The 17,511-nt window shown below is 39.5% G+C and overlaps 2 protein-coding genes across 3 annotated transcripts; both read left to right on the top strand.

Annotated features, from left to right (window-relative positions):
* Window positions 1-842: 842 nt before the first annotated feature.
* Window positions 843-17,302, top strand: LOC139133286 (poly [ADP-ribose] polymerase tankyrase-1-like). Of its 2 annotated transcripts, none has more exons than XM_070699816.1 (5): window positions 843-1,143; window positions 9,975-10,151; window positions 11,714-11,968; window positions 13,927-14,115; window positions 15,196-17,302. In XM_070699816.1, exons 2-5 carry the CDS (start codon window positions 10,073-10,075, stop codon window positions 16,110-16,112), a joined length of 1,440 nt encoding a protein of 479 aa, XP_070555917.1. In that variant the 5' UTR covers window positions 843-1,143; window positions 9,975-10,072; the 3' UTR covers window positions 16,113-17,302. The 2 variants fall into 2 exon arrangements, with proteins under 2 accessions (XP_070555917.1, XP_070555916.1); XM_070699815.1 differs by having other exon boundaries at window positions 845-977; window positions 15,196-17,301.
* On the top strand, window positions 5,785-6,156 carry LOC139133585 (uncharacterized). The gene has a single exon (XM_070700317.1). It carries the CDS (start codon window positions 5,785-5,787, stop codon window positions 6,154-6,156), a length of 372 nt encoding a protein of 123 aa, XP_070556418.1.
* Window positions 17,303-17,511: the final 209 nt, after the last annotated feature.

Below are 17,511 nucleotides of genomic sequence, written 5' to 3'. Positions count from 1 at the left end.
TTTAACTTGCTTTCTTGTCCTGTAACATCATGTTATTTGTATTTTTTACTAAAATCCTCCTGTAAGTGCGGATGCATATGGTTTTTAACTGTATCATATCTGTGTTTGGAGTTCGAAATAAATGAATTAAAAAAAAGAGATATTCAATTTGTAAGGGATTGAAATATCGTTAATCCCAACAAGACTTCGTCATTAAATACAGATTTTCCTAACCGGAAGCAATTTTGTTGTCTTTTATTTTGTCTGACACAGCCCACTCCCTCAGTGTGTCCAAAAGTCAGGCAAAATTGAAAGAAGTACGTCCCTTGAAGACTTTACATATATGAATGTTGGGGCCATGGCTACCTGTGTTTTGACAAAAAAGACACATATACTCCGTTGTGAATACAAATGGCAAAATGTTTCCGAATATTATACTTCCTTTTCGTCCTTCCTCACCATTTAACGGCATTCTCAGAGTAAAAGGCACGATCAAGATAGGTACGTAAGGAGTACATTCTCTCTCTCTCTCTCTCTCTCTCTCTCTCTCTCTCTCTCTCTCTCTCTCTCTCTCTCATATGTTACGCTCAGCAATGCGCATGTTCTTATTCGTCTCATTTGTTTCTTGTTGCTCAACGAAAGGACACAAATATACCTGAGATAAGAGGCAAAAGTGTAACTACATTTATTGTGTCACAAATAGATGCTTGATCCGACAAACAAGATAAATACACAATGGAACATTCCCGGCTAAAGCGAGAATACCTATAGTATAGAGGCGATTTTAGTATAAGCAAGAATACAGCTTCATACAAGTATCATTACAGCGCATGCTCAGTGTTGCACTGCGATGAATTACCCTACTGTCCTGAATGACCTTCAGACAATAAGGCTACGCCGTTAAGGTAAAGCAAAACGTTATTCAACCTTCGCCTTCATATTTGACGAAAGAAGGATGGTCGGGACTTACTGGTAGCTAAGACGATTAGTCCAGAAAGGTAAGAACCAGTCTTTGCCTCGACGTGTTGAAATATGTAAACTAGAAACACTTTCTCATTACACTTGGTTTCTCGAGCCACGGACCTGTGTGTACACTTTATAACCGGAAGTTTGGACTTACTAAATCACGGTTAGTAACCGTGATTAAATTAAGGATTAAGCTAAGTACGAAATCAATTCGTATCATATGCAAATGGTGATTATGAGATATTCATACATAAACCTTCTGGCATACCTCGATCTACCTCTGTATGGTATTTTATACCGTGACATAGGACACGAAACATGCAGTTTACTAACGCACCTTAGCGATGACCCGCCGTCAACAACCTCTGTTAAGGTCACATGCTAAGTTACACAAACTCAAAAGGAGAAGAAAAACGGAGATTTGGTTTATCGTATTTAACGTTTAACGAGACAGTGCGTTCCGCATACTTACTAAACATTAGACCAGAGGGATATAACTGCACATAATTACAGTTAATTGCCGTTTTTTCATCGGTGCCATAAAATAATCCGTTCCGAATACTTCCGTCCAGCACAACGCACTTCCTCGTGTAGTTCTGTTTTATGTTTGACCTACACGAATCAGAATAGATGTGTCATGCGTTGACCCAAACGTACAATAGCTCTTAGTATACATACAGTTAATCTTGACCACACTCCCTACAGGCTGAGCACATAGTAGATGACTTGAATCGTGTGGAGATTGGAATAATATCGTGCCAATGTTTTAGGCAGATCACGCACTGTAAAAATAGCGGACGCTAGACGCGTCTTTACGCGTTCAAAATGTACATGTCGGTGTTCAAATTTGAACACCTAGTGTTCATATTGTTAACACCAGTGTTCATAATATTAACAATGATGTTCTAAACCTGAACACTATGTGTTAACAACGATCTCCTTCAAGTGTTCAAAAACTCAGCATCACAGAAATTTTACAATACTGTGAAACAATTAACAGTCTTTTGTGTTTTTTACTTTACAATGGCTATATTAAATTTACTATTGCTTCACTGTCAGGTAAACGTACACGGATTTTGGTGTAACAAATTTCACACCAAGTGAAAAATATTTCCGGCATACAATTGCTGAAAGCATGTTTTTTCTAAAAAAGGAAGTATACAAAATAATTTTACACGTTTATTACGGGTTGAAAGTTTAAAAATTAGAAAAGAAAATCAGAAAACCACCATGAACGTTTTAATTTTAACATCAGCGTGCAAGAGGCGTTCTACTTCTAAACACTTGGTGTTCAAGTTTGGTGTCTTTTCCTATCCCATGATGCATCAAAACGGAAGTTGCGACATTTTTCTTGTAAGCGCACCCTGAAGTCGTGATCGTGCGGAAACAAGGCCAGAAAGGGTAAGTTTCCACTCCAAAATAGTAAAAGGTATTAGATTTTTGAAGCATCTATATTATCGTCCTTTGAAATTAATTGTATGGTACCTTGAAATAGCTTAACTACGTGGAGAAACCTTTTTTTTTCTTTCGTGGCTGCTATAACCAACAACTCGCTGTGACTACGCAGTGGTACTTTTGGCCATAGCCTATCGATCGATCTCACTCGGGTCAAGGGTCATCAAAACACAACTGTAGCGATAACGTTTGACCTGAGCGCGATCGATACGCCTTGCATATTCACAGCTAACACATGTCTTTTAGTAAACACAATCGCATGTACAGTGGAATTTGACTGAGTGTCCGGTTTGCCTTGCAGAGCTCGACAGTCTATACGTTGCTTATCATTAGAAAAGTAAACATTTGCAACAAATTGAGTCTTCGGTGTCAGATTACACCTCCAGCGAACGTTTCCCAGACACTGTCTAGTCTACAATCACGACAGTTGTTTCAGCATGCCACTCACAAGCACACTGCACTACAAGTACACACATCATCAAAGTTTTCTTTCAGGTATTTATTTTGATTTGGGAACTTTAAGAAGTTGTAAACAAATAAATCCTACTTAAGATGCACCTTTACACTCCTCTTTTTCTTGCCTCAATTACATGACACGATTAAAAACTTTACTCAACGGACATTTGATGAACATTTCACATGAACACAAGAAATACCACTAGGCTAAATGTTATTTCATACAGCCAGATTTTCTGCTTAAATGCATGAACTGTATTTTGGCATGTAATTTCTCTAGTAACGACATAGGTAAATTAGTCCAAAGGAGATCGGCGAGTGTTCAGAGGAAATGTACTAAAAATAACTACTACGAAACACGAGAGACTCTCGACGTGATTATTTTGTATTTTGCTTCATGTTTGCTTATTTCCACAAATCTATTCCTGCATTTCAAAAGACTTGTCACCGTCAGTATTCCCTGCTCTGTGCTCACTTTCTTCTTGTGACTCGGCTGGACACGTCGGCATAATAGGAGGCTGAACCGTCGATGAATAGAAAGGACTCCCGTACATTGGGTTATAATATACGTAAGGGGGGTAATATTGGTTCATCTGTACGTACGGATCATAGTAGAAATAATTATGCGGTGGTTGTCGTTGAGGTAAAGCTTGAGACAGCTGACTACTAGTATCGACATGTGATACAGGACGCGGAATCCTAACTGCTGAACTTGAAGGATCAGCGTGTCTATCCTGACTGCGACTTGAATGCAAACTGTTCTGTATGGCCTGGTCGAGTTGCTGCTGTTCAACAGGATGGATTTGACTATCTTCAACATCATCAGATGATTTATCTTCTGAACTATCACAAGTTGCACGACTTGTGGGGAACTTCACTGGAAATACTGGGTTCGACTCCAATTTTTCTTTGATTGGATTATTGCGAGGTTTGGCAAATACGCCGTCTTGTCGATGAGTGTTGTTGAACTCTTCAATAATCGCTCGAAATGTACCACTTGCAACTTCTATATTCTCGGGTATTTTTCCTTTATAATACTTCTGGAGTATAGCCTTGTCCGTTGCTAGTTCTTGGGTACGCACAACAACTTCACCAGCGCTGGTCAAAAAGAGGTATTTCTCTTGATTGCTCCGTATTAGGTGATCATGAACACGCTCTGAGAAGGAGTTCTTTATGCTGTTCTGTGCCTGACATTTATGTCGATGGTCTGCTGTTTGCTCTTGACATCACTTTTAGTTTTCTGTATTTTGGACACAATATCATTCAGCTCTGCTTTTCGACTTCATGGCCCTTTGCGTTGACATCTCCGCACTGCTCGGCAGTTTTACACGGTCCATTCGGACACTTGTCTCGCCTGTGTGACCCATACAAATGACATTTTCCGCACTGTTTTTCTCCTGGTAACCTTGAACTTGGGTGGCAGTACTTTTTCGAAATGACCAAATGACGCTCTTCCAGCAAATTCAGCTCTCTTTCCAGCAATCTGACCTCCTCTTGCCGTTGTTCGATGTATCGGTCAATGGGCGACTTGTATTTATAGGTGTCTAGGAAATTTGTTGGCGCCATATTTTCCATCCGTACTGAACCACACGCCGAGCTCGAGGAAGGTGATGGAGATTCTGAGTTTTCACCGACTTCTCTGGTTTGTTTATATCTTAGCTTTCTGGGTTTGAACAAGTTGTCAGTTTGGAGTCCTTCGACACTCTTTGGACTTTCCTCATCCCTCAAACCTAGTCTTGAACAAGGGGTTTGTAGTTTGGCTACAGCATTTAGCAGCATTCTTCGATGTACATCACTTACTTTGCACGTGAACTTCTCCAAGTCCCCTCGCTTTAAAATTTCATGTGATTTGTATTAACAAAGTCCAAACGACGAAACTCACTGGCATATTTTTCGAGTGTAGGATCTATATCTCGAAGAAAGTGTTCAACATCAACCGGACTGACTCTAGGCGTATTCATTTTGTCTCGAAACTTTCAGCTCTAGTGCCAACGAAGTCACGGCGACAGGTACTTGATGTTGTGAGCCTGGCAAAATTTGCATACCATCAACTTTCCTTCCCGCCAAAGCTTCAACTATTTTTGTTTAGGGAATGTCGTAAATTATGTACTTTTTCTCCCCAGCTGTTACATATACACTGTATTTCCTTAATAATTTATTAATGAAAGTACTTATCGCATAAATTCTTTCCCCGAATTCAAAAGAAGAAGAAAAAGAATACATAAATTTGAACAAAAAATAAAACATTGAACTCCTGCAACACCCCTCTCTTCAATTGCTTTCTTCCACTGAATCGAGACAAGATGCGCCTTGTTCGTATACAATGTATAGCCCACTGTTATAAACAATTGATTTTGCCTCGACGTTTGGCATACACACGTACACAGAAATGTTGAGCGCGTCGACCTCAGTCAAAGGAAGATACTACGAGCGTGGACGTCCGTTGAGTACAGATCTGCGAAAACTTGTTGTTACAGAACTTGAAGACTGTGGAGCTGACAAAGGAACAGGTCAAATCCCCAGAGGTGTTTTAACAGCTGTAAGCAAGACTTTCAAGTTGGATGAAAGGGGGGTGCAAAGGCTGTGGAAACGATATTGCGACTTTGATTCTGTGGAACCAAAGCCACACGGCGGCGGGAAAACAAAAAGGTTAGGAAGAGAAGACATTGAATTCATAGAGACTTTAAAACGTTCTCGACCATCTATACAATACAAGGAAATTCGCGACGAACTTTTACAGCATTCTTCTCTTACAGACGTCTCAATTTCTACGATAGGAAAAACAGTGAGAAATGAATTGAGTGGTGGTAGATGGACATTCAAAAAGATGACAACGCCATTGCCAGATCGTTTTACTTTGCGAAATATGCAGTACACTCAAGTGTTCATTGATTTTGTCAGTCAACGTAACCGATTCACGCAAAATTTATGGATGAAGCTGGCATTAAAGTGACAACAGGTCAACCTCTGTATGGACATTCATTGATTGGAACACCGTGCGTAGAAGTTTGCCGATACATGAAGTCACCGATGTACACATTGCAGTTGCTGGTTGGATATGACGGCGTGAAACATTATCGTGTAATTGAAGGCGGCTCTGACACCAACGAATATGTCCATTTTATCCACGAAGCTGTGCAATCGTTCGGCGAGGATGGACAGCGTGCTTTGCAACAGGGTGACATTTTAATCTCTGACAATGCACCGATTCATCGCAACGAAGGTGAACTGATTCTATCCGACTGGCTTGACACCCTTGGAATTGAGTACAGTTTTACACCAACGTATTCCCCGATTTGACCCAGTTGAACAATGCTTCAGCAAGGTGAAGAAAATTTTGAAGGCAGAGAGATATCACCGTCTCCTCCATGCTAACTTACCCGTTGCCGTGTATGATGCCGTCCGGGAAATTACGTGCCAAAATACAGTGAATTTTTTCAGAAACACTGGGTGTGTTATTTAATGGCACAAAATGCACTGTCACAGTGTTGAGCACTGTGTGTAAAATAAACACTGTTGTTCTAGTCTATTTTGTAGCTGTCATGTATTTGAGAAAAGTGCCAAGGAAGTTTCATTTATCTGAGACAGGAGAGAAGGCAGCAAAAACATTTCATGTAGGAGTGTCAAGACTTTGCTGGTTGATAATATTCATAACGTTCCGATCAACTTGAGAGAAAAGGTTTGTTGTGTGCAAACTTGTTGATACAGTAGTGTAGATTGCTCTGGACATGCTATCGCTACAGACTCTGTGATGAAAGGACTGTTGTCGTGATTGCTGAAATCGCGAGAAGAAAAGTTTATTTTTGAAAAGAATTTACTTGTTTCTTCTGAAAGTTCCAAAATCAAAATAAATACCCAAAAGAAAACTTTGATGATGTGTGTACATGTACAAGTAGTGAAAAAGTAAGCTTGCTGAGAATGTAGGCTAGACAGTGTGTGGGAAACATTCGCCGCAGGTTGTAATCTGACACCACAGACTCAATTTGTTGCAAATGTTTACTTTTCTAATGATAAGCAACGTATAGACTTGTCGAGGTCTGCAAGGCAAACCGGACACTCAGTCAAATTCCACTGTAAAACATCAGTTAAACATCGTAGAGTATACAATGTATTGTTTCAGCATATGAGAGTTTTGGCTTTTTTATTTTAATCATTTGATGACATGAAGCATCAAATATTTTGTAACAGTATTGAAGAGAGGCACTGCCCTTTTCCTTAACCTAATCAGCCCCTTGTCTTTCATTTAAAGTTTCATCTCGCCATATTACCAATTGTTGCATTTTTTCAGGATGTAAAAAGCTGGATCAAACTGAAAATCGAAGAGTTGTTATAGAAGCTGGTGGTACAGATAACGAAGAAGATGAGTGTACAGGTAGCTGTTTGGAAACAAGCTTGAGAACCTCAGTTCATCTCTAATGTTGATTTAAACTTCCAAGGGTCAGTAACTGAATTTTGATAAATTTCTGTATTTTTGTTCTGAAATAATCCAAGCTTTGGTAGCATGCTATGATCAACTAAATGTTGTCGGAGAATAAGCTTTCACAGACGTGTAGTCTCCCTTATTTAAATTAAAGGTGAAAGCGACAGACCATTCAGAGAAAATGTTCACTCTGAATTACTGATTTTTCTGAAATTTTCACTCTGAATTTTCTGTCACTTTGTGCTTCAATTTTTCATCATCCCCCTTGCATCTGATGAAGGAGACTTCACGTCTTTGAAAGCTTATGCCCTTGTAACATTTAGTTGATCATAGCCTGCTACCAAACTTAAGATTATTTTGTATTGTAGCTCAACACGTCTCTTGTACCTAGCAACTGGTTTTAGCTTTGCTGTCAGCTAAGTAGGTGAATGTGTAGCATTGTCCTCAAATTTTTACATCCAAAGGTTTTTCTTCAAAACAGCCTGTACGAATCCTTTAATATTTGGATTACAGGTCCCAGGGATTACCCTAATCAGATATGTTCAAATTATGATGAAATATGCAAATTTATATTTTTTAGGCTAATTTTGCTATTCTGTGACAAAAATCTTCTTCTCTTTTGCTGCCGTCTTCAATATTTGGTAAACATGTCCCTAAAAATGACCTTAGTCAAATTTGTGCTAGTTGTGATGAAATATTCAAATTTTTATATTTCATGGCAATTTTCGTCATTTTTGGTCAAAAAATCTTTAAAAAATCTATTTCAAAACTGCTTACCGAATAGCTTTGATATTTAGGACATAGATCTCTACTGATAGTCTTTTCAGATTGTTCAAATTATGCAGAAATTTGCAACTTTGTATTTTTAGGACATTAAAGACATTTCAGACATTTTTAAGACATTAGGGATTACCAGAATCGGATATATTCAAGTTATGATGAAATGTACATTTTTTCATTTTAAGGGTGATTTTTACCATTTTTGGTAAAACAAATTGTATAAAAATTGATAGCAGGGTACACCAGAATTTGAAAGGTCTTTATGAATATGTTTTAAATTTCTGAGAAGTATATTTTTGAAATGTCACCCATTTATTTCAGGGTTTATTTAAAGATATTACAAACAAACAAACCTTTTTGTTTATGAAGGACTTTTTTGGTCAAGGAAATAGGTTTACCCTGCCAAGGACCCACTTTCCCCACTTTCTGCATGTTGTGCCTTACTGTGACACTTTGACAACTTGACATGTTGTGTTTACTTTAGTGTGGACAACTATATACCATGTGCACTAGAGAAGCCTTGACTAACTTCTTTTTTCTTCAAAATTTACAATTGTCTATACAAGAGGAAATGTCTTTAAGAAACCATCTTACAAAAATGGAGTATGCATTTCATACATATACGTTTTTCAACACAATAAGTATGCCAAATTTTGAGCTTTTTCAGATGATTTTTTTACATTTTAAACAAGTATGAACATAAAACGTCATCCACAATATGATGATTTTTATTGCTTATGTTTTTGATAGGAAGGTGTTAACACTATTGGTTTTTTCCTCTGACAAACTTTACATACAAAGTTGCAATGTTTATTTGCCCATTTTACAGTAAATTATTGTATTTTACTCTAGAAATATTTCGTGTATTTTTAGAATAAAATAATTTTACTGGATATCAATGGTCTGTAATGTTATTTCAAGGCTTGAACACCCCGTGAACGCCCAAAATTAAAGGTGTTCAACAAGCGCGCATCATGTGTTCTAGCCTTTAACACACTTATCGTTGAACGGCGTCCATGCGTTCAAAAAGTGTTACAGCCCTTTGAACGCGTAAAAGCGTTCAATTTTTGAACACATTTCCCGTGCAACGTGTGTTCAGATAAGGAACACCATGGTGTTCAATATAATGTCTGATGAACACGTAGCGTTCAAAATCTGCACACGTATGTTCAAAAATTGAACGTTGGTTGAACACGTAGTGTTAAATTTCTGAACGCCTAGAGGCGTTCAAAAAGTGTTACAAAAAGGCGTTTAATTGGTGTTCTATCCTTTAACACTTAACTTTACAGTGCGGTTGTTTGAGCTCCTTGAAGGGGTAACGATAAGCTAAGTTAAACACCGTGAAAACTACTGAATCAGATGATGTCAGCAGTGAATAGACATTTTGAATCAGGTTGTTTGGCAAATAATTATAAATACCAAGAGTTACGAAGCAACAAACTTATCAGAAGCTAAAAATCTATCAACCACGTTCTTTCATGAGTCGCAAGAGCAACTCTTCTCCAACATGCAGGTAGGCTGTCGCTTTGCAAAACTATCCGTATCAGGGCTGACTTGGGTTACAAGCAGCTCCCCTTAGGTAGATGGTGTGATGCAAAACTTGTAACAAACAATTAAGCCACGATCATTTAACAGGTGTCCTTTTACAATTACGTGATAGGCTAGCCAGAATACTGCATGTTTCTTGTGGTACGGAAAATGAAAGTGATTTGATGTAAAATTCAAAGAAACGCTTTCATTTTACTGAATTTTCTAATGTGATCCAAAATAATCGTTGACAGCGATCAGTTGCAGAGGATAGCGAAGCCAAAGACCACTTTGTACTAAAAACCGTTCTTTGACACAAGAAACAGAACAAGCATGTACTCACGCAGAAATTGTCATAAGGAAAACGTTTTGCAAACAATCCTGTTGACAGAGTTGATGGCGTTCTCCAACCAAGATGAATCAATGTTCCCACTGTGAGAAAAGTTATCCGGCAATCGACAGGCACGTCGTCTGCCCGGACTGTCGGCAATGTACCGAGACATGCAGGGTTTGCAGGGACTCGACGGATCAAGCAGGCGCCGTCCCAAAAACAAAACTACAGTTGTCAGTAAGTAATTAATACAATGGAGATATTTAAAAGAGATATTTTCCACCCAAGGGACTGATTATACAGATCTGTATACCGTGAAAATCTGTTCGAAATAGCCAATACTCCGACAAAAGATAGATCACGCATACATCTGCACTGTGTCATCTTTTATTCATTTGTTTGTCGATTTATTGGCTGTATTACAGAGATACAAATTTCGAATGCACGAACAGCCATTACAAGCCAATATTCTCTACAATAAACCAACGGACCAAGTGAGCGCTAAATGGATTTATCGCTCCTCAATCACGTCCGTCTATTGCAGCATAGGCCCTCAGGGTGATAATCCTCCTCATTCAGATTGGTACTTACTGATGGGTGAGATTAGTGTGGGGCAATAAACATATTATGACTGGTTTTTTTTTCTGAAAAGCTATACATGGATAGTGATGGTGCAGCTATTGGCTCACACTGACACAGTTCAACTTTGTGTTATTAAAGTGTTTGATATATAATAGATATTCCTCATAATAAATCAATGTAGTGCTCGTTTGGCCCTATGGAAACATTAGTATCATATAAAATGCAAACATAACCTGAACTGTAGGCAGAGTACCATAAAGCCGTTTCTTATATGTTCATTTGATATGTACCAACATATTTTGACATCTGTTCAGGTCCATACCCACTGAAAAGCCTAGTTTTATTGGAACTGCCGTGGAGAATAGATACCTGTGAAGTCTGAATATATGATGAAAACCAACGTAATATCGTCGACACACTTGGATACCCTCTGCCTATATATAAATCCCCTTTTTCTCATAATGTAGAGGTTAAGTATCCATAAAACAAAATATTCCGAGTCGGCAATTTTTCACTCCTGGACTACTAGAGTGGACGAGTCCCAAACCAGCGACTCATGGCATGATGTCAGCGATGTCTGTAGCGTATAAGAAATCACAGCTCACTACTGGCAAAGTCTTCTTTGGTTTCGTCATTTTATGCTACAGAGCGTATTTATTATACTTTCAGGCATCACGTCTGTATCATAATATCCACGAGTCATTTTTAAAGGGATATAGTCGTCGGAACTGCGCCTGTGCGAGTTTCTTGTTTACAAACAATGTATTTCGTGCACGATATCAAGATGCACCTCATCATCATAGCTGCAACATTTAAGTTATACGATGATAGATTACGACAGACATGTTTTAAACTGTCATCAATCACCATCGTGCCTTGGATACATTGTTGCCATGGCTCGTATGGGTCCCATACGACCTTTGAGCGCAGTTCCGACGACTATATCCCTTTAAGTAAATCAATAATTACTTTCCTTCACACCGGGGTGATTGGTCGGACCCCAATGATCTCAGTGCACATTCTATATTTTATAGAATCGTACTTTTCTGTGACAAAGGGCTTCTCTTTGTATTATGCACTTTTCAGAAAGTTTTGGTGAATGTTCGTTTAAAGGTGTTCATTACTACCGTCGAATTCATTCAAAAATTTATCAACTGTAGGTGTTGGAAATCAAGAGGGTTATCCCTTATTCTGTATATTTTGCTTGTCCTCTACAGACCACCCGACAATTATTTATGCGCGTATGGTACAGATTGGGAACAATAATGTCATGACATCGGCGTCAGTTTCCACTTCAGACGCCTGTACTGGGCCCGGTTTTGTGCCAGGCGATGTAGTCACCGACACACCTGGTGGAGAATCGGAGTACACACACACCCATGGAGCCGCATCCGGAGAAAGACGCGGCCGATACGTAACGCTCCCACCCGACGAAAGTAGGAATAAACCTTCCAAATGTCCCAGCCAAGAAGGTGTGTCTGAATCTTCAAGTTGGGTTCAGGGATAGAATTTTAAAAATCGAAAGAAAAGACGTGTGTTCTATTAATAATACTTCCGTGATGGGATAAGAAACTATTTTTTAAGTTTTACTTCTTCTGTTTTTTTAAATCTAGTACATGGCCAGAAAACTTGTGAATATCATTTTCCTGCAAAAGTATTTATCTTCTGATATCAGTGTGTTATTGCGCACAAAGTAAGAAATTCATTGCTGCCAAATTTCCTTTACATATGTGCTCCAAACTAAAGCGCGTTCTATCTAGCCTCAGGGTTTCATCTTGGCCACAATATGGCTTTCGGCCCATGATTCCTGTGACTATAGGCCTCTTGGAAATATCTTCAATTTTAATTCATTCACTTTCTTGCTTAAACTGATTTGATGAATGGCCCTTAGGTAAAATGCCTCGGGGACAGATATCGTAATCTCTCAATTTTACAATACTTTCCCAGTCTACCTCTTTTAAAGTTCCATTAGCTGTATCTTCTTGCGATTTTTCCGTTAGTTTTGATTGAAATGATCACTGGCTCATGTTGAATAGCCTGTCAAATAACAGAGAATCGCATATTATTCGGAAACATTACGTGCCCTACAACTAAATAACATGTGATTTTACAACGAAAATTTCAATTTTTGTCCGGACAGAAATACAAACTCTGTTGACACGCGGATTGCAACGTAGGCATTCTTCTGCACCTGCGCGAGCCATTTACAGCAATTTCAAAATAAATATTCATTACTTATGCCCGGCACTTACGTCGTAGTCCATTGTCCGAGCACGTTGCGTAGCCAGATGTCTGGCAATCCACGACGCAATGTTGTTTTGATTCCGCAATAAACGTGGACTTGTACATCTGGCGTGATCGCGGCGTCACCATATCTGTGTTCTCCCCAGCACGCTGAGCACGCCAGACGTCAACAAACGAGCTCGGAAGGGCAACACGTTTGAACAAAAATTAGCAGTTTTATGTGGCTATAACATCACTAATCATGTTTGTTTCTTCGTAAAACAACATTTTGCAACAAATATGAGCCTCCAACATGGAATTTTCCGAGGTAAAAAATGGTCAAAAGTTACAAATAATGGCCCAGTCTACCTCTTTTAAAGGGTTCATTTTGAAGATCAAGTTAAGGTAGTACGCGCCTCGAAAGTGAAAGACCAACACTTTTGCTGAATTCTCCTCGAGAAATCTTTCAACCATTCACTTTCAAAATCAAGAATATAAATGGAGGGTCACTGTGCAAATTTTGGTACCAGAGAAACAATTACCCAAGATTTACCGATATCTGAAAGTCAAAATGGCCGCCATCCCTGTGTTAACTCTATGAAGCAAAATTTTCGATTTTCAAAAAGCTAGGACGCTGAAAGTTTTTGTTCCCCGAAGAGCTTAAAAATGAACCCCCATAGGTGGTAGATCAGAAAAGAATTGTAAAAGTTTGAGAGTCCGAATATCTGTCTACCTTAAATCAAGTTTTCACCGTCTTATTTGTTACAATCGAAAATTGGATTCCACCCCCTCCCCTTGAGTTAACACAGGGATGGTAGCCATTTTGAATTGTAAATATCGGTAAATCTAGGGTAGTTTGTTTCCATAGTATCAAATATTTTCACTGTAACACCCCCATTTTGCTTTTGCTTTTGAAATAGTACGGTCGAAAGTTCCCTTAAGCAAAGTTTGACGGAAAGTTTAGGTCGTTCAGTTCTGGGCGAATGCTACAAAAAGCCAGTGCACAGGTTCATGTCCCCGTAGTTATGAAGTACGCGTTGTATTCTGAGTCAATATTCACTGTGTTTTGCGAACTGCAAAATGTTAGTATACACGAAAGAGCAAACGTCAACAGCTGTCGACCTGTTCACGACGAAAAGGCGGAGCATGTTTGCAATACGAGTCACAATTTGGTTTTCTTTGTTCGCTTGTTTGTGTTTTCGTTTAGGTGAATCGGGCACGGGTGGATTCGCACAACTTGGGAACGACAATAAAATGTACATCAACCAGGAACCGCCAGACCATGATAGTGGCTTAGACTGGGAAAGCACGAGCTCAAGGGAGGGGGACAGCTCTTCTGCAGCCTCCGTCGTTGATGTACCCCAGGTGACGCTTAGTCACCAAAATACTGCACCCGGTAGGTTTCTCAACATCGGCAGAGCTTTCTCTCGTTTCTAGTGTGCCCTGTAAACTGGGTGGCTTTTATCGGAGACATGCCTCAAAATTGAGCGTCGGGTTTAAGGTGGAATAGAACTTCGAGTCGGAGACAGACATTCGGGCTCTCAAACTTTTACAATTCTCTTCTGATCTACCACATGTGGGGACTCATATTAAAGCTCTTGGTGTAATCAAAATCTTCGCTGTCTTATTTTTTCGAAAATCGAAAAGTTTGTTTTTCCATAGAGTTAACACAGGGATGGCAGTAATTTTGAATTTCAGATATCGGTAAAATTCCGGTTATTTGTTTTTCTTGTACCAAAATGTGCAAGGTGACCCGTAATATTTATTCTAGATTTGGTGAGAGAAAGACTGAAAGTTCGTCCATTGAAGACAGTTTGAGGAAAAGTTTAAGTCTTTCATTTTCGAGGCGCGAACTGCCTTAAAAAGGGCATCGTAATCCTTGCGATGACTGGACACGCAAAGTATAATGATGAAGGACTCTTGAAGAATAATCACTGTGTTTCATAATAATCGAAATTGAACTCAAAAGTATTTTAGTAAAACTCGTCACTATGAACACAGAAATATTTAATTGAAAAAATGACGCGCTCAGCGACAGCCAAGTCTTTGAGACCTACATTTTACACCCTCATGGTTTGTGGGTACAAGATTAATTTGCCTAGGAGGCAGAGTGCAGGCAGAGTGTGTTGCCTTGTAAATGTGAAAATGTAAATTTCAGAGACATATCTCTTTTGGAACACGTAGGACAATTTCTCAACTTGGCTGTCCTATGTATGCAAGGGGAAATATCATTCATATGATGTAGAACTGGATGTTACTGGGTCACACAGGGAGTCTACTGTTAATGTGATTAATGCATTGGCATATGGTAGCTTGATATTGAAATTTGACCAAGATGTACCACTGTTCAATGACATTTTAAACCATTCTAATTTTATTTCCGTTTTTCGAAAAAAGCACAATAACGTATCTCCCTCTAAGTTTTCTTAGTCTTGATTAATGTGTTTCGCTTGTGTCTGTCATTGCATAACTTTAGAGTCACCACGTGCGTTCGACAGGCCCAGTTTTGAGGAGGCGGTTTTCACAGCTGTAGAACAGAACGACCTCTACGGCATGGCTCACAATCTGAAGAAGTCAAATTACTTTGCGAGGAAAGACGGCTTGACGTGTCTTCACTACATCGCTATATTTGACAGAAAGTACATGGTTGCCCCTCTGTTTGCCTTAAGAAATTTCGGTGAGCTAGTGAGTGCTGGAGTGGAAAGATCGTCCAACTTTCAAGAACTTTTTGGAATGACAGCCCTGGAAATCGCTAAACAAATGAAACACGAGGAAGTTGTGCAGAAAATCAAACGCCACTGCGAGTTTGAGGACGGTATGAGCGAACTTCACGTCGCGGCAAGAGACGGAGATGTCGAGAAAGTGACTGCCTTGTGTCGTCAACATGACAACGTTGACGTGGGCGGCTCGTTCGGAAATACTCCGTTGTACAGCGCATGCGTGAGCGGTAAACTCCAAGCCGCCAAAATTCTGTTGTCGCACGATGCAGACATACACCGTCGAAATAAATGGGGCGATACAATACTCCATCGATCAGCAAGGTGGGGCCAGTACGATGTCGTCGAGTTCCTACTCGTAAACTACTTCACTGGTTCCGAAAACGTGACGAACCATGAGGGCGCTACCCCTCTGCACTTTGCGGTTCTGTACGGCGGCGTGCCCGTTGTGAGTTTGCTGTTGAAACATGGAGCCGACCCGACAGTTAGAAAAACAAGAAGGAAAAGTCACCGTTGGATTACGCTGAAAGAGGAGGACATACATCAATTCACGAACTCTTACGAGATGCCTGTGCTACGAAAAGTAACAAAGCAGGAGAAAAGTAACACCTTAATTACCCTGTTACATCATGAAACATTGTGTCACAGGTTGACTTATTTTTTGCATTTGATGTAGGCTGTTTGAATGCACTTACTTGCTAGGGTTATATCGGGTCAAACTTGTCATTGATATCATGGATACCAATTTTGCATGTATTGTATGCACCATGATGTTTACCGCATTGATGTCGGACAGGGGGGTGAACTCTGAACTCTTAGAGCTTCATGATATATGCTTGTCAGTGTGGCACCAACCAGCGTGCCAGACAGGGCACAAGAAATATAGAAGGACAAGACAGACATATGCTGAAGATCTGTGCCATGGCTGCCAGTGCTGTCTCTCTTTTATCAGTCTGTTACCGCTGAACCGTTGCCTGTGTTGTACGTGTGGTGATCTAGAGTCTGCACTATTACAGAAGTGGTTTCGTTTGGCTTTGTTCTTTCCCGACATTTCAAGTATGCGTACGTAGCCCCTTAGACAAACTTCTGACACACCCACTACTGGTTGAGTATTTTCGATAGACATGATGGAACGTTTACACGATGAACGTTCGTGAACAAAGTCATAGATCAATTACTTTTTAAGATGACAATATTACAGTGTGCCTTTGGACTAGATCTGGTGATGATTGAAGGCCGAATCAAACCAAATCAAATTAAATCTTAATGCATATACATTGATCCTATCCTAGTTACTTTGGAAATCGGGTTTATTATCGAACGCTAGATGAGCGTGACATACTGATCATTGTCATTTTAATATTTTGATGAATTTATGTGACTTGCCTATACTTAGATCAAAAGGGACGTACTGACTTTGATGAAACATCCGAGGTATGTCAGTCGTACCTAGGTTTAGAAAGACCGCAAGTTTCGTGAGAAAGTCATAGCAATTTATTAATCCGTTCCAGTATTTATAATGAACCTCTGCCAATATATCAGAGCTGAGTCAACTAAATTTAATCCGACTTCAGAGGTTTATGTATGGGTTATACTTAGTTTTGAATTATGCCAGCGCCTGCTTTCCTGTTCTTCCTCCGTCCCGCATTTATAAAGAAATATTTTCTACTGAATGTCTTTAAATGAAATCGACACACTACAGAGACTGGCAGTTGTTGCCTTCTACGCTCTGATGATTGACGAAAGTAATTGAAATGTGAAATATTTTTGCCAAAACATACTTGGTGTCTTTATAAATTTCAGGGATGACATGTCAGTGCATTAGCTGGGTCGCTGGCATTGATAATGAATAAAGATATACAGAGAACAGTTTGGAGAAGTTCATTGTTGCATATCTTTCTTCACCTGACAGTCGAAGAGTCGAAGAGTAAGTCATTCTGTAAGTCACTCTGTGTCACTGATACACTGCCCTAAATAAAAAAGATATTCCGCGCGAAAGAAGGCCAAACTGTTCAAATCCAAAGACCACCTGTTGATCCTATGAGGCTTGCGCCCTCTTCAGTTATCTAGCTCTT

This window comes from Ptychodera flava, chromosome 5 (genome assembly GCF_041260155.1).
Source record: "Ptychodera flava strain L36383 chromosome 5, AS_Pfla_20210202, whole genome shotgun sequence".
Lineage (NCBI taxonomy): Eukaryota > Metazoa > Hemichordata > Enteropneusta > Ptychoderidae > Ptychodera > Ptychodera flava.
This window is presented reverse-complemented; position numbering and strand designations above follow the sequence as displayed.